Source organism: Neovison vison, chromosome 1, assembly GCF_020171115.1.
Source record: "Neovison vison isolate M4711 chromosome 1, ASM_NN_V1, whole genome shotgun sequence".
NCBI lineage: Eukaryota > Metazoa > Chordata > Mammalia > Carnivora > Mustelidae > Neogale > Neogale vison.
The window spans coordinates 186,965,646-186,989,015 of NC_058091.1; the positions used below are offsets into that span (position 1 = coordinate 186,965,646).

The 23,370-nt window shown below is 40.6% G+C and overlaps 1 protein-coding gene across 1 annotated transcript in view; it reads left to right on the forward strand.

The window, feature by feature from the left end:
* FBXL17 (F-box and leucine rich repeat protein 17) overlaps positions 1 to 22,772 on the forward strand; it is a 506,779-nt gene extending 484,007 nt beyond the window's left edge. Inside the window, exons 8-9 of the mRNA XM_044264392.1 lie at positions 870 to 1,012; positions 20,367 to 22,772. Of these exons, the coding sequence (XP_044120327.1) occupies positions 870 to 1,012; positions 20,367 to 20,507 (284 nt within the window). The 3' untranslated portion in view covers positions 20,508 to 22,772. The remainder of the gene's footprint in view (positions 1 to 869; positions 1,013 to 20,366) is intronic.
* The last annotated feature ends 598 nt before the right edge of the window (positions 22,773 to 23,370 follow it).

Genomic DNA, 23,370 nt, shown 5'->3' on the forward strand with positions numbered 1-23,370 from the left:
TGTGCACGTCTATCAAATCAGATACCGTAGCAAAGAGCCACCTTCACCAATTGGTCGCTCTGACAGGGTGAGGGGTAATGGAGCAGCGATGAGTAGTGCATATCGTAGATTATGGGATAAGCATTTGCACTTTAGTTTAGTGGTACAATGCTAAACAGTCAAGAGGACTAGAGATACTGATAGTCTGCAGATGACAGGCTTCATTTTATATGTTAATAGAAGGAAGACTTCTGATAATGGTGAGGAAATTTACCATAACAAACGCATTCCCTTTACTGCACTCTAGCATGGCACCAATTAAGTTCAACTGTATGTATAATGTACTCTTAATTCCTAACAGTGCCAAGAGGGCCTAATGTGAAAAATATTATATAGTCTTACACTTTACAGATCATGAACAGATGGAAAAAATTATGTCAGTCGGTAAAGAAATTCACATGCACTATAACGTACCTCAAAATGGTGCTTCCGTGGATTTTTTCTTTTAAAAAATTATTCAAGTTATCTTGGGTGAAATTTAGTTTCTACTTGGGGTTTTCTGTAACCTTATATATGTAATTCATTTTAATTTATTCCTTCTGCAGATGTGAATGTTTGAAAGTACAGGTAACCTTGTAATGAGTAAAACTGATAAGAGGCTGTGTTCCCATGAAGGGGAATTATGGAATGATTATTCACTTTGTGTCACAGAGCAAGCTTTCCTAAAGCATTTCAAATTTAATTTCGTTTACAAAACACTCGTTTACACACAACCTTTCAGGAACAAATTTAGTGAGGAAATGAGAGGAATAGTCATAATAAGATAGAGGCCCCTTTCACCACTAACATTTACGCTTGCTTTCTCTCTCTCTCTCTGCTCCCCCTTGCAGCACTGATAGCCATCGGCCGGTATAGCATGACGATAGAGACTGTGGATGTCGGATGGTGTAAGGAAATTACAGATCAAGGAGCCACCCTCATTGCACAGAGCAGCAAATCCCTGAGATATCTGGGGCTGATGAGATGCGATAAAGTAAGAGTTATCTCTCAAATTTGTTTTCTGTATATCAGTGTAGGTAATAGCTTTCTAGCATACTCTCTCTCTCTCTCTCTCTATATATATATATATATATGTACAAATGTGTACATGCACATACAGGTACTATGATAGCTACTCATTGCAAGATGCCTGATTTTTAAAATGAATCTGAGATTATTTTTGCATTTCTCTGTTTGAAAATGAATTTTATGCTTATGCAGAAAGGAAAAGCAGTCATACACAGTCAAATTAGATTTTGGCCTCCTCTCCCTAAGTCCATGAACCAAAATTAAAAATGTTTGCATGGCACACAGCAATGTGCAGGGTCTAACAGTAAAATTCTTTTCTGGGTTCCAAGTTTCCTGCAAGAGTAAGGGGGAAAGAATGGTGCCAAATTGGTTTTTCGCAATTTGAAGTGTGTGATTTCAGTGTTCAACATCTATGTATTCCAGCCATCTGGGGGCAAGAAAGGGCCAGGGAGGGGATATTATGTGGGAATTTGCACCTTTCCACACTTAAGATGCCACTTTTAGCACATGATGAGAAATGGTCCCAAGGTCCCACTGAAGGTGTGTGGAGCTAGCCAGGAGATGTGGGTGTGAGTTTGGGAAACTGTGCTACATTTGACATGGGCCCCTTTGAAGACTTAGAAGAAAAATGATAAAAATCTGTATTGATCACCAGCCACTACAGAGGTGCTTTCTCCCCTGTTACTTCCGTGTCTCTCCTGTAAATCTAGATGTGTGTATCTGCACTGTGAAGGGGAGAAAATGGAGGCTCAGAAAGACCAGGCACTGGCCAGAGGCTACTTACCCAAGGTCTGACCCCAGGTCTTTGGAATCTGGGTGAGGGTCAAGGCACACCCTGGGTGCAGTCTTTGGGCACAGAGATGGCTTTCTCGGGGAAGATCCACCTCGGATACTTGCTCAGAACTTGCTAGCATCTTAAAATAATTTACACATGTGTGCTACTTTTGCAAATGGTGATTAGGGACAAATCTAGCAAAAGAGAGTGAAACTAAATATATATTTCTCTCCAAGGACATGCATTTTCTAAATGTAGCATATTTGGGGGCAAATAGGAGAATGGCCCAAATCCTTTGTGTGCTATGTCATTTTTGTTAATTGACCTAGTTCTTGTCTCCAAATGCTTTAAAATCCCAACTTATACTAGGCCTTTGCCAGTTAGTTATGTTTAGAGAGAATTTACTATATATTCTCAGCCGAGCCTAAAAAGCTGACTGACTTTGTTACTAAGCAACAGCACTGAGACCCAGGGGTTGCAAGTTTCCGTCAAATTTCACTACTAACCAACCTGATGCTGCTACTAACTCTGTCACTTTAAAATGACTTCTTTTAGGGGCATCTGGCTGGCTCAGTCAGTGGAACATGTGACTCTTGATCTTGGGGTCATGAGTTCAAGCCCCACGTTGGAGACTACTTAAAAATTAAATCTTAAAAAAAATTTTTTTTCTTTTTAAAACAAGTTAAAGAGTAGACAGAGTATTCTAGAAACACTAAACAATGACAACAGCTTTGCTCAGTGTCTGCCAGAAGAAACTACTACCTGAGTACTCCCAACCAAGGGCACCAAAATGTACGTGTTCAAAATGTATCTGCATATCCACGAGCATTCTTAGAAATTACCATATTTCTAGTCCACACTCATTAGATTTGTTGAGGTCAGCTCCACCTTCAGAGATGAGTTGTAGAAGTTTATGTTCCAGTTAGTACTGGAGATTATTCTAGACATATCTGCTGACCAGCATCTTGCTTATTTTAAGTGAAGGAATAGATCCTTTTCTACCCAAATGCAAATTCTCCAAAGTGAAATGGGGAGGCTGTTCTGATTAGCGGTATCCCTGAGACTATAGTAGTCCTTTCCTCAGGCGGCCTCTGAGTCCTTTCTCCAACCAGTGAGCTGCTCTATGAGCTGCTGGCTCTAGCACCACCCTCTTTGCCCTTAGCCAGCTGCAGAGCAGCCCAGCCCCGAGGCATGCTGGGTCCAGCCTTGCTGCCTGGCGTCTTTAGGTTTATGCAGCTCAGAGCCAGACACGAGAGGTTCTGTGAGGACAGAAGTAGTTTCCAAACCACCCACAAAGTGCAAGTAAAGCCTTGCACATAATAGCCTGTTTGTTGATTTAGTTGGATGGAAATCTAGAGTTAAGTAGCTACTCGGCTTTCAAAATTTATGTTATGCAATCTATCTCCAGATTTTAAATTTTTATCAAGACTCAGAAAGACTTGAGTAGCAAAGAGGTTAAAATAGCTGAGGGCATGAACTTGGAGGCCAGAGTTCGGGTTCAAATCTGGCCTCTGCTGTCTGTAGTTTCATCTTTGGTGGTTGCCTACTCAGCGCCTCTGGTTCCTCATTTGTAAAATGACAATAATGATAGTACCTATCTTGTAGCGTGTTGTGAGCATTTAAATAAGTGAACATATACCAAATTCTTAGAATAACCATGTTTGTTGTATATAAAATGCTCAGTGCTACTACTGATTATCCTTATCGATGTCATATTAACCTGTGTTTTGATATTTGAAATTTCCAAATGAGAAAAAAATTGTACTGTTGTCCGATTTTGAAAAGAAATTAAAGAGAGAAAATATAAACTGAGATTAGAGAAGACATTACTCTTTTACTTTTTCTTTAGTTAAATTTAAAATTAATATTATTATTTTCTGTACTAAGATGTCAATATTTACATTTTCTACACACTCGACGAAGGGAAACTAATACGTCCCAGAACATTCTGTATTTGGAATCAACTTACAGACCTTGGCAGAGGGATGAAGAAAGATTTGCAGTGGGAAAAGAGGCTGAGTTGAAGATAAGACAATTCAATAAGCAGGGAAACAACAACAACAAAAAAGTAATAATAATGGAGAAAAATAAGAATAGAAATAGAAAACACAGAGACATCATGATCAAGATATGGAGAAAAAGACCCTATTATCTATCTCAGTGTGATCAACTGTGCCAACCAATAATTAAGAACAAAACTGGTTTGGGTCTATCGGCCTTCTCTTTGTACCCTAACCAAATTTGCCAACTATTAATAACTCGCCAATTTGAGTTCTTCCCCTTTCTGCACACCAACTGGTGACAGAGGAGAGGCAAGAGGCCTTGACAATCTACACAAGTAACCCCCTTGTCAGGAATGTTGTCGCTGGGATCCTGCTTTGGGGAGAGATGGCGTTAGTGATGTCTGTGTGTCCCAGGCTTGAGTTCTGTGATCCTGTGGTTCTGTGAAATATGGAGGGCAAGTAATATTTTCTCTCACAAGCAGCCAGTTTCATTGGGGGCCAATTATATTTAATTTGGAAGCTATATTTTACCAAACTGGAGCTTTTTTCCTCACTTGGGCTTTTGAGATATTGAAAGAGTAACAAAATGCATTTGTTGTAGGAAAAGGTGTTTTCCTCTGTCTCCCTCTTCTTTCTCTCTTTCATTTGGTAAACAAAGAACAGAAGAGAAACATTCAGTGTATTCTTCGCAGTGAAAGCAACGTATGCTTAGATTGTCAGACAACGTCTAAGCTAAACTGCAGTGAGTGTGTCTGGCCACAACATTGGTGACTCCCAGGGCGGAGTCCTCCAGCCATTCCTCAAACACAGCATTCCCTGAGCACTTGTAAAATGAGGAAGTGCATTAAGAAGCCCATGTTTGAGAAGCTGTTCCGATTGCTGGATGGATAAGCATGTTAGAGGCATTACTTTGAGTTTTAAAGCCGACGCCACTTAATCTCCTAAACTTTAGTGCATTGTAAGAACCCAGAGAAGAAAACGCTGTGTGAGATGGCTTTGATGAATTGGGGTGAACTTATATTCTTAAAGACTGTTCAAAGGCTTACTTGACCTTGGGAATTAGAGTTGACCCGAAATCACCTATCAACTTAACACGCATTTATTTGGTGATTTAGTTAAAACTGCTTGTATAATCAACGGGACTCTAATAAGAGCGATATGTTTACTCTGCTTTCCATGACTATAGACATTCGATGGCTTTGGTCATAGAAATCATTTTCAGAACTTCAGAATAAAATATCCTTTAGAACTCTAGATTCCCTATAGATCCATTTCTTCTAATAATATGATATTTTCCTTTCTTACAAGGCAGTTTGGATGGAGAACAAAACTGAAAAGGACAAAAAAAAGAAAAAATCATGGGAAAGCTGTAGGGCAAATGGAAATGCAGTGTTCAAGGTTAATGAAAAATGTTTGGGGTAGCAGGGTTGATGAGAAGGGAGGGAGCCCAGTGGCATGGCACTGGCTGAGAAACCAGACCTCGCCAGAGGCAGCCTGGCTGGTGTGGAAAACCTCGGTGATAAAATGTCGTGGTGGGAACCTCTGCAGTGTGTGTTAATACAGAAGTTTGGAGACAGCGGGCCTGAATTATGAGCAGTGAATAACATCATAAATGTAGCAATTCTCAAATGCCAAACCCTTGTGAAAAGCAGTTGGATGGAGAAATGCTGGAGCTTTTAAAAGCTCCCTTTCACTCTCTCTCTTTCTCTCTTTTTTTAACTTCATGCAGAACTAATTTTATACACTGTTCATTTGATTTGAAAATGCCAGCGTCTGGGGTATCATTAAAGAGCGTTATTGAGGGAGCCACTCTTGGCAAAGCATTTTGCTTAAAAATGCTTATTTGTTCTTATGTCCTTGCTGAGTTGTCGACAGGAAGGAGAAAGTGTGCCTCGATTTACCTCACGCTGCTCCTCTGCCTGGAGCAGGTAGCTTCTGTCAGGAGGCTCCTTCTCTTTGGCCTCTAGAGGTGCCGGGAGGGCCGTGGGGGCCACATTACTTAAGGAATAGACATAAATAGATTTTGAAAGGTCCACCCCAATGTCCTATGACCAAAGCCTCTTGGAATTTCTTTGATTTCTAGTTGACATAAATTAGAATTACACAGGCGTGAAGAGTCCGCCCAGAAAAGATCAGAAAGGCTGCAGGGGGAGGAGAGGCCTCTGTGTGATCCTATTGATTATCCAGCTGCCTTCAGGCCAGGGGCCTCTGTGAGGCTGACTATTATTGATCCACACCATGGAAATAATCGAATTAATTCATTTCTCATCAAACTGCCATTGCCGAGACCAGTTTCTCCTCACCTGCTCCAATTCCTGAAGTACTTAGTTGAGGAGTGAAATAGATTATTTCTTTCAGTAAGAAATGATTTCTTCAGGTCATAATAAATTCTTGTGTTCACACAGAGTTCCTCATTTACATGGTAGAAAGATTTAATCAAATCAATGAGAAGCCAACACAGAAAGCAAGTAATAGAAACCAGTCATCTCCTTAAAGCCAGAAATCTACTTTACAACCTTAAAATATCAAGGGCCAACTTTAGTGTGCCCCATTTAATGTAAAAATATTCAGGGAAAAATTGACCACTGCATTTTTCAGGAAGTAATTATGGTAAGAGAAAGCCTCAACCACCTAAATATTTCTGTGGAGAAAATGGAGTTTTTATCAGCTTGTTTAGGAGTCAGGAGCAGGAAAGCCCTATGGGGAAAATAATATAGGACTCTGTAACTAATATACAGAACTAACTGGAAAAATCAGTTTAAAGGAAAAATAATTTGTGGGGCTCTGTGTCCAGAACTGTTTTGGTAGCAGTTCAGCCATGAAACAAAGTGTGTACCTGCGGGGACTCCCCGCTCCCCTGCAATGCATGCACAGCTGTTTCCAGACTGCCCATAGCCAAAACTGAAAATCGAAAATGTATGCCTTATCAGTGAAAACAAAAACAAAAACAAAGTATTCTGTCCTAATAAGGCAGGAGTGGTGTTGACTGTATTTGACTGTGCCATCCGGGGCCTGGGAGACAGACCCATTACCCGGACAGCCCACCGTCGTGTCCTCAGAGGAAGAGGGAAGGTGAAAAATGGTGAAAGAGCCTGGCTGGGCCTCGAAAATCTGAACCTCAGTCCTTCCCTTGAAGGATCAGCATCTTGTTCCTTTTGCTGATAAAACAGTTTCTCCAGGTGATTTTCGCATAGGAACACTTTAAAACACATTTTTACAACTCTCTCCTGATTATCCTTGGTAATTGAAACAGAAAAACACATCAGCTGGAATTCAGAGGTTACCTCGCAACCTCGAAGCAGCTAAGCATTCCCACCGCCGCCTCTTCCAGGCCTATTCACCCAAAAGGCCTTCCCCGTATTTCAGTATTAAGGCAGGAAACACAACATGAAGCTTTACGGCAGAAGTTAAACTGGTGAGCACCGGTGTCAGACTGCTGGGTTTTCAGATTCTACTAACTTCACTTTACTGTCTGTGGGATTTTGGACAGCTTAATCCCTAAAAGCCTCAGTTTCACCGCCTGAAAAAACTGCAGTGTGTTTACTCCATAGGGTTGTTCTGAGATTAAATGAGCTATTGGCACAGAGTGCTCAGCCCAGTGTCACACACGCTGTAAGCCCTCAGTAAATGTCAGCTGTGACGACTGCCGTATTTATTCTCATATACATATCTGTTCTGGAACCCTGTGTGTGATATTTAACCATGACATGAACTACCTGGTTCATAAGATTGTATCCGTGAATATAAATTCACATGCTAATATCTTACAAAGAAAAACTAAGCCCCGAGACGTAGCAGTTCTCAGGAACAAGTAGAATCTATTTTTTTCATACTTAAAACCCATTAAATAGCACTCATACTTATAAAGGAAGAAGAAATTCAGAGACCGGTAGGTCGCAGTCCTTTCTTGTGAACAGAGTCAAGACTTGCCAAGTTAGACGGCCACACAATGTCCAGGCTGAGACTTGTTTGGTTTGCTTCTTCAGGAAAATCGACATCTCCCCTAGAACCTTTTAAAGGAGTACGCTGTAAGTAACTGCTTCTATTTTGTTCACTTCTGTTACGAGATTGATGTATAGTGAATTTTTTTTTTTTTTTTTTTTTTTTTTTTTTAAGAAAGGAAGGAGAGGGTCTGCTATTCCCCAGATGCTGTAGGGTGAATAGAATATTATGTTGGAGTTTGCCTGAAGGCACCAGGGAGCGTCATTGCTTTGCAGTAAATAATCTCCTTGGAACTTTGATTTGGCTTAAGTAATTATATGAAAGAATTAGGTTTCAGGTTCATATTATTTTTCTAATTTAGAAGTAGAAAAGGTAACAGCAGTTTCTTAACAAGGCTCAGATTAGATCCCAGAACTCCTAAGCACCTGACTTCACAGCAGAAGCAAGGACAGCTTGCCGTGGCTTAGGAGACTGGGGCACGACTGCCCCTCTGGAAGGAACTGGCTTAGCCTGCATGGGAGACCCAGCCATTCAGCAGTGGGTTTGCAGGGAAAATTTTGTTTGGCAAGTAGTTTTTCAAGAAGAAATCTAAACTCCCTCCCCTGCCCCAATAGTTATAATATATTTTGTCCTTTTATTCAAGATCTCTCCATTGAGTCGCTTCCTGTGTTCCAGTCACTGTGATAGGTGACAGGTTGAAAAAACAGTGAATGAGACAGTCCCTACCCCATGGAGCCCGCAGCCTCCTGGGGGAAACAGACAAGCAAGCAGGCAATTACAGTGTGTCCTGTGAGTCTGCAAATTAATTGTCAGAAATGGTATCCCAAAGTATATTTCCTTTGCATAAAGAACCTTGCTTTGACCCTGCACCTGCCTTCAGCCGAGGTCCTCTGCCGTTCTGTTTTCCGCCACTCTGCTGATTCTGCTCTTTCCAGCATCACCAGTCACTTCCTCATCACCACATCCAGTGGCCACTTTTCTGTCCACAGTTTGCTTCGTATCCCAGCAGCTTCATCTCTGTGGTAACCATGTCCTCCTTCATGAGAATGCTTTTCTCTTGCCTTCAATGTCACCATGCTCCTGGCTTTTCTATCTTCATCTCCCGGGCTGCTTCCCTCATCTGTGAAGTGGAAATAAAAATAATACCTCTCCCGTAAACTATGAAGAGGATTAAATGAGTTAATGTATGGAAAGTTCCTTAGCAAGCAATAAACATTAGCTCTTATTTGCTGTGACGGTGAATGCTTACCTTCCTCGTCCCCATCCCTCTCCTGCTCATTTGAATATAAGATCCATGGATTTCTGCTTCTAGGTTGTCTTGCCAGAGCCTGCCACGGTGGCTGGTACATAACAGTTACTAAACAAACATGATCAGTGGCAGTGGGGGCAGGAGGGATGGGCTGTGTTTCTCTTCTGCCTTCTGTGTAGCTCCAAGGTTCTTAGGAGGCTCCGGGAATGACAGAGTGGGTAGGGGGCCTGGTCCTTACATCTAACTTCAAACACTTTCATTGGTTCATTCATTTAGTTTACTTATTTGGTTTGCCTGTTTGTTACTTTGGTTTGCCGAGGTATTATATAGCTACAAGCAAGTTTGAAAAACATTAGCTCCCACTTCCTTCTAATAGTTTTATAGATTGTAAGGAGTAGCTGGAGGGGCACCTGGATGGCTCAGTGGTTAAGTGTCTGCCTTTGGCTCCGGCCATCCGGCGTTCTGGGATCGAGTCCCCCAGCCAATCTCCCTGCTCGGTGGGGAGTCTGCTTCTCCCTCTCGCTCTCCTGCTTCCCTTGTTTGTGTTCTCTCTCTCTCTTTCTCTCTCTCTCTCAACTCTGTGTCAAATAGATCAATAAAATCATTTTAAAAAACTATCTGGACAGAGGGAAATAAATGACTAAGAAAGATGATACCTTGGATTTAATACCAGTTTTTGTAACTGGGGGATTCCAAGTGTAGCCAAAAGCCCTTGGGGTTCGAGAGAGTCACAGATGGAGTCCAGGCATCTGTTGTATGATTGGACTCTGATCCCTTCAGAGCCTAACCCCAAAATGCTCTGATTTATGTAGAGTCTCTCTTCTGAGCTCCAAAAATATCACCTGTTTTCAGGTTTTCTCATCTACAGATTTACAGATCACTTTTATGTAGAATAAATTTTTGTTGGTAATAAATTTGTTTTAGGAAAACAGGTCAACTCCATCAATTCTACCTGATGGAAACAGCCGTTTTTAGAAAGATTTTTTTTTCATTAGGTGTTCACCAGTGATTACCACTGCCCTAGGCTTTATGTAAGAAAATAAAAACTGAAATCAAGAAACCCATTAAACATAAAAGAAAAGACATTTTTAGTTCTGAGAGTCTTCTTTCTCGATTGTTTTTCGGCTTAACTTAAAGAGTTGAATTTAGAAACACCCAGATGTGTTCTAAAAATACATTGCACTTACTGCTCAGTTAGTGACTACATTAATTATCTTATTAGGGCCCAGTGTTTCTCAAATAGTCAGTCTTTCGCTGAACCATTTAGAGCTTCGCAGATGACTCCCCAAGTGGCCTTCTCCATCTTGATGTCCCACACAGGTCTGCTTTGGTTCCCATCTGTGCCACACATGCAAATCTATACCAAAAAAAAAGTGTGTAGATTTGTGTCATAGGTCAATTCCAAGGCCAGTGGTCTGTGGCTTCTGAATGGACGACACGAGGCTATACATAGAGCTTACACTTGACTTGAAGCATCCTCCTTGGTGGAAGATTGCTTGGTGGAACAGGGAATGAAAATGTCACTAATTTCTCTCTCTGACAGTCTGGTTGTCGGACTCCTGTCACACTCATCTCTAATTAGAGGCTTCAGGTTGGCGAGCCCCGATTCTCAACTTAACACTGCAGGCGTTTCTGTGATCCTCGTCCTCCCAGGTTCTTTGCTGCTTTCTCACTGTGCTAATTCAAGTGAATAGAAAGCAATGCTAGTGTTAACAGGCAACCCACATTTCATGAAAAAGAGACAGCATGAAGCCAGGCCTGTTGTGATATTGACAGAGCATAGCACTTCCAATCATTGCAGATTCTGAAATGGAATGACCGTATTTGACAAAGTTGACTGAATTTATGAGCCCGCCTCGGTCAGCTTCATTGCACTCTCAGTATCTGTCTCTTTCTATGCTTTGGGACTTTCAGATGAGTTTTTTGCCACCCAAGAGTGATATTTCTTACCTCTCTCTGTAAAGAAAAAAAATACGTCCTTAAAGACCTCAGGTCTTTAAAGACCTGAGGTTCATGCATGAAGCATAGTGCTTTGTGGGTGGCCTATAATCGGTCAGTTGACTCCCATCTTCAGCAGGTGGCCTTTAGTCTCCAATAAGATTATCTGGTTTTCTTCTTAAAATTTTATTAAATATGTAGTCGTGTATGCCCCATACTTCCACCTCATGGGTGGTCCCTTGAGGAAGCACTGCCTACACCCATGTGACAGCTTTGTTTAAGGGAGGCTTCCCTTTCATCAGCTGTTGGGAAGGTGAGAAGGTGACCTTCTTTGGCTGTGCCCAACTAGAGTCCCAGTACTGATCGATGCTGAAGGAGAGGAAACTAGTCCTGTTTTTACCGCATTCAAAAAAATGTACCTTTTGGGGCACCTGGGTGGCTCAGTGGGTTAAAGCCTCTGCCTTCAGCTCAGGTCATGATCTCAGGGTCCTGGGATCGAGCCCCATGTCGGGCTCTCCACTCAGCAGGGAGCCTGCTTCCCTTTCTCTCTCTCTGCCTGCCTCTCTGCCTACTTGTGATCTCTGTCAAATAAATAAATAAAAATCTTAAAAAAAAAAAAGTACATTTTGTTTCACGTAATGATGAGTATTTGTAAAATGATGGACTAATAAGCTGTAGGAGCGGCAGTTTCTTTCTCCAGAAGCCCTGACTCACATTAATGCAGAGGGCAATGTGGGAGGCAAGGGCGCACTTGTTATCTTTAAGTGATCTTAGTTTATTTAGACCTTGCCTTCAGATTCCCAAGAGCAGAAATTACCTGTGCCCCCCTACAGGCTCTTCAGTTGAAAGCTACAGACCAGTAGGTGTCAACTTGAGCTGCACATTGAAATATGGAATGGGGGAGGGGGGGCTGCAGGGGGCGAGGGAGGGCTTTAAAAACTACTGGTCTGTGGGATCCCCTCCCCCAAGATTCAGATACAGTCGGTCTGGGATACGACCTGAGTGTCAGGATTTTTAAAAGATCTTCAGGTGATTCTAATGAGCAGCTGGGCTGAGATCCACTATATTCTTGTTTGTGTTCGTGGTTGCAGACACAGTTTAACTCATCCCAAGTCCAGAAACACATATCAAACATTGGTTATGTATGAGTTACTGTGGAGTTCATGGAGAAGGACATTGGTTTGACTGAGAGAGGCGGAGGGAAGGAAAAGAATGGGAAGTTGCCTGTAGAGTCAAGGAGAGGTGCTTTGGCTCACACCTAGAATCATTTTCACAGCCCTCACCAGTCTGGGGAAGACCCTTTCTCTTCATTGTGGGCTCTGCCCACAGTCTGTTCGTGCCTACCGAGCTACCGCTGTATCCTCCTCCAGGCTTCTGGGAAGCTTAGCTTTGCCGCTGAAGAGAAAGGTGAAGTGAGAGAGTGTAGTCACTCCCAATTTTTGGTGTTCTGGACCTTGTGTTCTAACATAGAGCAGCATCAGCGGGACACAGCACATCACCCAAACAGGGACATGACAAGTCCTGCAAGGGAAGGAATTGGAATCCCTGAAGAGAGCCTGGCGCATGGTGTTGGCTATGCAGGGTCCCAGGAAAATCAATGTATCATCTGCTGTTTTATTCTTTTCTTAGTATCCTATTTAAAATATTTTAAACTGCACTTAGATGACTCATCTCATTTACATGGAAATCTGACGTATTACTAGAATTTACATTACCCTCATTTTATCCATTTTGATAGTGCCCGTCTTGGGGCCAGTGGGCACTTGCTTAAAGAACAGTTGGGCCTCATTTGAATATGCATTGTCCATGATGACTTTTGCTACACCTTGTGAACGCCAGGTTCCACAGATAACCAGTACAGTTTCCCAGAGAGCCAAGAAAGTCAGAGAGAAGCAGATTCTGGAGGTGGATTGCCCGACAGACAACACTCTGCCTCTGGGCCGCCAGGAGTCAGCCGCTGGGGCTGTTAGCAGTGAGTGACATTGCCCAGGGAGTCTGTGAAGAATGACAGACCAGCGTGAGGGCAAGAGCCCTGAATTAGGAGAGAGGAGTTGAGTGTGCTATTTGCAGCCCCTTCACAGATGTGCTGTGGGTTCCTTACTTCTTCCCTGCAGATTGAGGGGTTCATTTTCTTCACCCTCCTCTCCTCAGAACAGAGCCACGTGAAACAAGATCTACTTCAGTTATACCCTTGAGTTTGCTAGGTGAGCTGCAGAAACATTGCCTTAACAAAGCTTACAAAGTAAGGGACAGAGTGGAGTTGTCTTCTGCGCGCACGAATGGGTTTCCTTTCTTCCCTGAATAATATGTGTGTATTTGACATATACGTGCACAGGCTGATGCCTCCTTGTCCTTCAGAAGTTCAACTAAATACCACTTCTTTCGGAAAGCCTTTTCCCACGTTCCTGGAGAAGGCTGGGTGCCTCTGTCCACAGCCACCTGCACTTCCCCTAGAAAGGGCTTCTCAGGCTTTGCTGTGGCTGTGTAGTTGTCAATTTTCCCTGCTCCCAGAGGACAGGGGCCATATCTGTCATGTTGGTCATTGTACCTCTGGGACACAGAAAAATGTTTTGATGGGCCAGGGACTGGAGAGAAAGCACTGCCTGTTTATGTCATGGGCCTGTGTGCCCTGCTAGGAGGTCCCTTGTCTGTCCTGCAGCATCATTACGTCTCTGTCATGTTTCAAAGTCTTGTGCAACTACAAGTCCACAACAGAATATTCCCCAAGCCACGTGAGATCCATTAGAATTTACATTGCACAGAGCAGCCATTTTGAAAACATTGTAAAGAACTTTGAAATATATTTGTATGTAAATTGAAGTCATTTTTTGTCATGTAGATGGAAATTGAACATCAGTGAATGTTTTACTGGGGCAGGTGATCGGTTAGGTCCCAGTCAGGCTCTGTTATCTATATGCCGGGCCAACATGGCACAAGGCAGAGAACATTCATGTTTCGGGGTCCTGGATTCAAATCCTAGCTCCTCTATTTACCAGCTGCATGACCCTGTGTGAAATACCAGTTCTTTCTGAGCCACAGATCACCTGTAATAGGGAACATTAATGCTTATATGCCTGGAAAATTGTAAATGCTCATTGAATACTTTTCCCGTTCCCTCCATGCTAGGATGGGGACATGCTTTTGTTTTGCCTCTATTGGTCATTAGGATGAAAAATGAGCAAATTATGTTCAAGTATTTTGCCAAAGTAAACCATGCTGAAGAGAAGAAATGTGTTTGATTTGTACCCTACCACATGAGTACTTAATTCTGTTGAGCACAGTGTTTCTCAGTGGAGTGCATTGGACAGTTTGGGTCACAGAATTTTTCCTTGTCTGAGACTCTACCATGAATCACTCATGATTGCTTGAGTATTACTTCCATGCTATCTGGAATGACAAATCCCTAACACCACCATGATGACAAAACCAACAACGATAAAAAGTTCCTCAGGTTGCCATTTTCCCCCAGGTAACAGTGAAGACAGGTAGAATTACGGAAGCCCCAAAAATTACAGGAGACAGCATTATTCTCAGTCAGGAGATGTGCCCACAGTTCCCCTTCCATCCCCAGATAACTGTGACATGAGAAGGGACCTTAAATGTCACAGAATTTCAGAATCTTTTGTAGGGCCTTCCTGGGTCTGCCACGCTAAGCAGGGTGCTGATGCCGTAAGCAGAAGCATTAAATCTTCTGAACCATGTGGGTTTTTGCGAAGTTTTGGAAACCGGCTCATATCTAGTGACCATAAACATCTTTCTCGGTGTTGTCCAACCAGTATAATATGTCACTGATCTCCAGTAAGGAAGGCTACCATCATTTAACTGAAGCACAGCTTGGGCATTTCCTGAGTACTGCCTGACAGCAGCATGACACAACAAAAATGGCTGAATCACCATCATGAGCTACTTTGGTCTCCTGTGTAAAACTGTTGGAAACCCCAGGGAAGGTGTATCTGGAAAGAGGCACCCCGAGATGTCACATGGAAAGGAGAGTAGCACAAAGAATCACCTTGGGTATGAGCTTCAAAGGACGAAAGGAGTTTGGAGCCGCCCTAATGTCAAGACTTTAGAGACTGCCATCACTGTAGCTGGAACGGTCTGGGAACAAGGTGGGCTTACCTCCACAACGTCTGGCGCAGTACTTATAGGTGCTTCTGTGTTTACTCAATACCTATTCATTGAATGACCGCTGCATTAATGGAGCCAGCAAATATTTATTGAGTCGTTACTAGGTGCTAGGCATTGGATAGGTGCTAGGGATTTGGCATTGAACAAAACCAACAGAAACTCCTGTCTCTTGAGCTCATAATCTAATGGGGTAAGAATACATTGGGCAATGTACATAGGACTGAAAACAAAGGGATGACTCAAATACTCTTTGCTGTCAAGGAACTTTCAGTCTAGAGATAACACAATACGTGTTATTGGTAACGGTATTTTCAGTAGTGGCCACTTTCTGTAGGGAAAGTTTCTCCATTTAGAAAAAAGTGATTTTTTAAAAAGTGATTTTAGGTGGGTTATTATATTCATAAGTGTGATTTTTATATACTCAGGTGTCAAATATTCCCTCCCTCATAAGAAACATGTCCTATTTTAAAAACATAAGGCAAAGAGGAAATAAGAATCACATAATATAAGTGGTTTCTTCAGCAAATTTTATCAGAAATAGTATTTTTTTTAACCGTAGGTATCATTAGGGAGCTACTTCAGGCTTGAGCTTACACATAGCTGGAACTTTCTGGGGAAAGTATTGATAAGGAGGTGAAACAGCAGTGTGATGGTCTAGATAAATTAGTTCAGCTGAATCTCGGAAGCTCTGAAGGTTCTCTCTTCACCCTTCCATAGTAGCAGCAGCAGTAGAATGAAACTATGGTGTGATTTACCTTAATTAGCATAGCAATTTACCTCACATTTTCAAAAAGTGCTAATAGATGTTAACTCAAAATAGATTAAAATACCAGACAAATTGCTACTACCTTGAAAAGAGTTATAATAATTTTGAAAATGTAAATTATGGTTATGCAGTCTTTGGAGAGAACTATAAAATCCAATCTTTCTTATATTTAAAAAAAAAAAAAAAAAAAACCCGTGGTACACACTGTTTTCCCTTTAATCACAGTAATTTCTTCAAATGACACCAGTGCATATTTCTTTAGGAAGATAGGCTGCATTTTTCAAATCTTCTGTGTAATGTAGGAGTTGCCATTGATAGTTTTCAGCAAGAGGAAAAGAAATTGAATACAGAAAACCAGGGATCATGGGGAAATTTTAAAAAATTCATCTACGTTCCTTTTTTATATTATACACATTTTGTGAGTTGGAACAGAGAACGGTTCTTTTCATTCTAGCCAGTAGATTTGTGCATGACAAAATGTCTGCAGAAATGTGTATGTAGGCGTAACGAGTTAAAATGATTTGGACCCTCCTGGTGTCTTACACCGAACTCTTTCTCTAAGACACCAAAGTGCTTATGGATTCTATACAAAGAGGTGAGCATAATTTGTACTTCTGAGGAGTAAATGCAAATAACTTTAGTATAAAATTTGTCACACTCTATCGCCAGGAGACACTATAAGGAAAAGATAGAACCCTCCCTAGAGGGAACACATGTACTTCCCCTGAATAGCTTCTGCCCAACAAAGCTCCAACATGGAACATTTGCATTTTCCCCTCTGCTTTGTTTTCTAGAATTTACAGAGCACAGTTAGCAAAAAGATTGCTTAGAAGACATATTATATCCGCAGAGGATTATTTGTTCTGCTTTTCATAGAGCCATATGAAGCCAAGTTACTGTCTATTCTCGCTCATAACCTGTGAAAGCCAGAGAGTTAATATACTCTGTATTCCCAGGTACAGGTAGACATTACTTAATGCAAAAGAAGTAGGTAACATGAATTTTGGTAAATCAAAGGATGTATAAAAGATGTTGGGAGAGCTGAAAAAGTAAATTAACCTCACCGTGGAGGACTTTACCAAGTGGCCAATTATCCCCTCATCGATGTTCTTCATAAATTTATCATCACATATCAAGTTTCCTTAGGGTGAATTATATCTATATCCCTGTAAAACAGTTATCACATAGAGATATTTTCTGTTTTTAAAAATTGGATCTCCAAAACAATTGCCTGTCAGTCCTAGGTAGAGGACTTTATATGGGCCCATGTGTAGGTTAGAAAAGATACAGCACCAAAGCCTGTCCCCATCTTTAGGGTGGGTTTAAATGTCTTTTCTTCTCCGTTCTTTATTGTCTCTTTTCAGGTAGCTGTTCCTTGAATATCAAGTGGCTCGGACCACACTTTCTTCCCTTGCAATGCAATGTAGATTTTCTGGGCATCCTCTCTGACCAAGTGACTTGATTTCTTTCTTAATGGGAACTGCATCCTTACGGGTTTGTTGATGGCAGGAGGGAGGAAGGTAAACTAACAACAGAATGGGGAGCATCAGGTGAAGAAAAGGGAGGATTTTTCTGAAAGTAGATATGTAAAGCCTGCACTGTTTTATTAAGGAAAGTTCTGGAATCTCTCACAGAGAATAATAAGATATAATAGATTCTGCTTGTATATGAAGTATGTTTTAAAGGTTCCTCTTGCCCTGTGATGATTTTATTTTGAACATTACAACGAATGTTATCAGAGCTCATTTCTGAAATATCTCAGAAATGGAACAATATTGAGCATCACTGTAGAGAATTGGTCACCCCAACATATCATGAATTAATTGGTTATTGAGCGCCTGCTTTAATATTAAGAGCTACCACTTGAGGACCTTTTTAAGTCAGTCACAATGTTAAGCATATCATTATACTTAATCCTTATAACAATCCTATTACTTAAGTACTTTTTTCCTGTGTATACAATTGAGGAAACTAAATCTTGAAGAAATAAAGTGAAACCAGGGTTCTAGCCTGTTTCTGGTTGACTCTGAAGTCCATGGTATGAACCACAGTTGCCATGTTTCTTCTCCATGTTGAGTGCAGCTTGCTAGGCTTAAAGATAAAAGGCAGTCCCCTGGTCCCCGGAGGCTTATGTTCAGGTGGAAGGGACAGGCAAGTAAAGCGATGATTGCAACGTGAGAGTGCGTAAGTCAAGAAAAACCATGCATGGTGCCCACCACAGGTGCACAGGAAAGGGGGTACCTACCCCAGCCTCTCTGGGAGATAGGCCTGCTTAGGGAAGACTTCTGAAGAAAGGAATTCCTGAGCCAAATAGGAATTCCCTGGGGAATCATTGGTCTTTGTGATTAATATGTTAGTGTATGGCTTTGCCTTGCTTTGAGTTTCTATTTTTTCTTTATTATTTGCTTTTTTATCATTCATTCACTAATCACTAGGCCTGACTTATGGGACACAAAAATGATCTTGGCTCTTGTGGATTGTACATTGGAGCAGGAGAAAGAGATATTAAATGAAGCAATTATAAACTAACTTTGTAGGTGCTATGAAATCAAAGTGGGCAATGTCAAAAGAATAAATAATCCGGAATCTTACCTCGCTTCAGAAGGGGAGCAAGGATAGGGCAGTAGTCAGCGTCTGCTGGGGCAATGACACTGAAGCTGAGAACTGAAGAACAACTAGGAAGTAGGCATAAAGAAGGGGTTTTTAGGGGAAAGTGGATTAAAAAGTATTCCAGGAAAGAGAATAACATGTGCAAGGACCCTGAGACCAGAAGAAACTTGGATATTTTGATGATCTGAAATTATGTCAGGTGACTGGAGTATCAAAAATATGCTAGAGAGATAGGCAGGGCTATATGGTACATGAGCTTTTATCTGTACTGTTATAAGCTGCCTCAACTCAAGCAAGACTTAGAGCATAAGTTTAAATTAAAAAATTAAAAACACTGCTTAAAAATCCTCTTAAGGCCTTCAGTTCATTTTCTCAACTCTATCTTGTATGTCAGTTTTTCCTTTTTATTTAAGATTATTTTCTTCTTGTTTTTAAAAACAATGTTATACACTGTATCTATATCACAAAAGAATTAACTACATTGTTTGATTGAATTTGGAACGAAAGTTGATTTAAATACAAACAAGTCTTGAATAGAGGTATTCTGACAGATTAATTATCATCAATGCAATGTTGAAATATCAATTCTCAATTTAAAAAAAAAGTTTATATATAACATAGTTTTCCAAATCACCCAGAAAACATCATGTTATTTCAGAAAAGTGCAGATGACTGAATGTCATGGTCATCATACTCCTAAACAGGCTTTCAAAGCAAACAGCAAGGGTTTGATGTTGTTTTAGGTTTTTCCTGGTGGTCCTGATCTTTTCCGATAATGGACAGACATGGAGAGGGAGCATAAAATTGTGTATCATAAGCACCTTCTTTCAGACCAGCTTACTCAGGATAAATGAAATATTGATGTATTTGAAAATGCCCAAGTGTTCAATAAAGATTTTAAATAAAGCTACCTAAAAGTTGTGGTTCTTAGGTTAATCATTTATTTATCTAAAGGATGAAGGAAGCTGTCTACTTCTGTGATATGAACTGCAATCAGCTTAAAAATAATTGACAAATTAATCCCTTCACAGCACAGCAATTGTAAAGGTGTTAGTTTTAATTAGGCCTGTCTGATTGCCTTGTCTAATCAAGAATCAAGGTGGTATCTTTGATGGTTAAGGTCTACTGGGGCCATCCCTGACCTGCCAGCCATGTATGTTTTAATTATTGATTCCTCACATTTCAGCCCTTTTCACAAAGGGACTTGAAGTTTGCAATACCTTAACATTTAAAGGAAAGAAAAATAAACATTTTCCTCAAGACTTCTGTCTAGAATCCTGTGGATCTTCTGTACCAAGCTACAGTTTTATCCTAAAGAAGCTGTCGGGTCGATGATGAAGTCAAACGCACGAAAGAATGCTATCGTGGGCACCTGGGTGGCTCAGTGGGTTAAAGCCTCTGCCTTTGGCTCAGGTCATGATCTCAGGATCCTGGGATCGAGTCCCGCATCGGGCTCTCTGCTCAGCAGGGAGCCTGCTTCCTCCTCTCTCTCTGCCTGTCTCTCTGCCTACTTGTGATCTCTGTCTGTCAAATAAATAAATAAAATTAAAAAAAAAAAAAAAGAATGCTATCGTACCGCTGCCTCTCCTCCCAAGCACTAGCTTTTCCATGGGTATTGTTAAGCTCCCAGTAAGTCACCATCATTTGTGCTTCTAGAAAACACACTTGATTTCTTGATATCGTATGTCTTTTTCAAAAATCTCCACATCTCCAAGGGTGAATGAACGCCAGTACTTGGGAAATGAGGAAGGTCAGACAAAAAGGAACACGTAACTTACAAAACGCTTCCTCATGCTGCTGAGGGTGAGGGTGAGGGTTCCCAGTGCCGCCGACAGCACGCCTGAGGACGGGGGCAGCTGGTGGTGTCAGCGGTCCGTGTGCGTGACGGCAGCTCTTCTGTGGTTGCAGGTCAACGAAGTGACGGTGGAGCAGCTGGTACAGCAGTACCCCCACATCACCTTCAGCACCGTGCTGCAGGACTGCAAGAGGACCTTGGAGAGAGCCTATCAGATGGGGTGGACCCCCAACATGTCTGCCGCTTCCTCCTAACACTCCGGTCCGTGCGCACGTCCGCTCGGATCATTCAGCAGGGTGGAGGGCAATTGGAGATCTGGGGTGGGTGATCCCTTGGAAAGGTTTTAACTGTTCCATGTCTACGGGTGTACCCTAGTGTGTATGTTTGTGTCTTGTTTGCAAACTGCATAGCATAAGCGCAACTGCTATTGGTTCCCAGGTGAGCTGGGAGTTATTTTACTTAAAAATTAAAGATTTCGGAAGCCACAGAACCTTTAGTTTTTAAGTTCAAAGGCTTATTTCTCTAAAGGAAATTTTTTTTTTTACCATAAAACCAAAAAACTTTGGTCTATTATTTTGATCTTCTAATGACTGCCTCTTAAAGATGCCCCAACAGGAAAGCATGTACCTTCTCTTTTGATGAGATAGAATCGTGCACTTCTCCTGATGTTGACCAGACCAGAAGTGATGTTGCACTAATTAGAAACCAGGAAACCAGTACTTTGCGAAATTGTAGGCACACCCACACATATAGGTTCTCACACCCCCTCCTCTACGTGTACATGAGCACGTGTGCATGAACTCCAGGGCAGTTTCTTTCTGCATCGTTTTCTGACAGAAGGGGCCTTCCTCCAGGTACCTGAGGGAACATGTCATCCACTGTGGCTCTGCCTCAGTCTACCTGCAGGAGCTGACTTGCTGTCTATAGGTGAGTTAGGGACTAGAGAAAATAAAGCCTTCTGTGAAGTTTTTTATGTGGAGGCAGCAATCTGAACTCCCCTGGCCAGCTCACAAAAGTTAATTATTCATTATTCTGCAAATGTGTTCTGTTGAGTCCTGAATATTTTACTTAAGTTTTATGTTAACATTGTATTAGTTTTTATTTCATGGATAGTAACTGGTCCAGATATATTTTAATGATATTTGGAGCTAATCTTAGCATTATCCACATTAAAGGCACAATGTAATTAATAGTGTGCAGTTATTTTAAAAAGAAAAAACCGACAGATCATTTAATTATTTTTCTTAATTTTGGTAATTATGAAAATATATTCCTGAGATTTGGAGGTAGTCACATGAATAGAAGATTAATGAGTGAGATATAAGTAGACAATCTTTCTATTGATTTTTTTTTTTTTTTTTTTTTTTTTTTTGCTTTGCTTTGAGCTTTAGAACAGGTTTTTTGGATATATGCATGTTATTTTTGAATAGTTCTTGTGCTACTATAAAGATCTATTGCTGGTTAATGTATGAGTTAAGAGAAAAATTAAGAAAATCTTTTCCTTAAGATTCTGTTTACACTCATCAGAAATAAGGATTTCTTTGTTTAAAGATTGCCAGCTTTCAGTTAAGACAATGTCTATCAGTAAATGAATATATGTTTTGATTTCACACATTTTATAATTAATTCATAGTAGGGACTCAGGCTCAAGTAAACTTTCCTGTGTCTAGATTTATAATCAAGACAACAGGGAGCCTTTTTAAGCTAAAGACTGATTATCTTTCACAGTAGAGCTAGACACAAAACCCTGCCTTTTGAGTTTGCTATTTATTCTTCCCCAATGTGGTCATAACTGGTTTTTTGGTCTTTAACAGATATACCAGGTTTGAGTTTCACTTTCGGTAAGTCCCAATATGGCTAAAATGATACTAGCTGTAAGAAACAAAATATAGCTTTACATTCAAATACCAGTCACTTATTTATAATGACTCCTTTTTTGTAAACACTGTTTCCTTTGATTATGTCAACATGTTTGTGATGTGGCATGTTTTTTGCTTTTAATCCCAATCAGTTAAGAAAATCTAGTTAGTAAGCACCAAGGGTATTTTTCCCATCACTAAATAGGTTATTAATTTAATTTGAAAGGAATAAAATTTGTGTAAGGAAAAAAAAAGCTGTTTATTATTAATAAAAAAGTTCTTCTTGCACATCAATTGGTATCATTTTCATATTCATTTCCCCACCACTGAAAAAATATTTTAATTCACAATATTTTAACTGGTTTTTAATCCAAAACTAATTTATAAGACAGTATGTATAGTAATAGTAGCTTGAGTGAATAAACAAAAGTTTAATTTTTATATATGTCACACTATATTTTAAATAGTTAAAAAAAGACAAAAGAAGGGAGAGTCATTGATGATAGGGATGGTGCCATTTCAGTTCAAAGTTGTAATAATCTTCAGAGTGTTACAGTTCGGTTGTCAAACGGTTGCAGAAGTGTATAATTGATTTTTTTTTTTAAATGTTGCATTGTTTGAATCTAAAATACAGCACTATAACATGCTTTAGCTTGGGGGGTGGGGGGGTGGGGGACTTGCACTTATTCCTTAAGATGTTGACTAATCCAGAAAGCCTGATGCAACATAACCTGGAAAACTGCTTTGGTATATTTGTAGAAATCTGTAGAAATATCATATCCAGCCTCAAAGCATTAATCTCAAAAAAACAACCAGGGGGAAAAAAAAAATCACCTTGAGTGATCCTGTGATGGTTGTTGAATGTGTTCTCATTAGATGCTTTGAAATGAGGCTTAAAATGATTTCTGGGCAATATAGAGTTTCTTGTTTTGCTTAGAATGTCATAAATATATGTGAACACATTTAATGCAGGGCTTTTTATCCTCTCCAAAATGTCAACAGTATTTTCAGAATAAAGACTATGAAATATATTGCTGTAGTGAAAAATTCTGGTCCTTTGTCTTTAATGTCTTTTTGAGTGGATAAAGGAAATTCACCCAGTTTGTAGTTTCTATATTTCCGTGAATCTTTTGACCTTGCAATGGGTTGCAATAAAAGAGAAACAAAACACTGTGTCTTTTGTTTTATTTTAGAGACAATAAATGGCCTCCCTGGTGTTGGCTGGGTGGGATGCATGCAGTGGTCCGTGTCCTTGTGT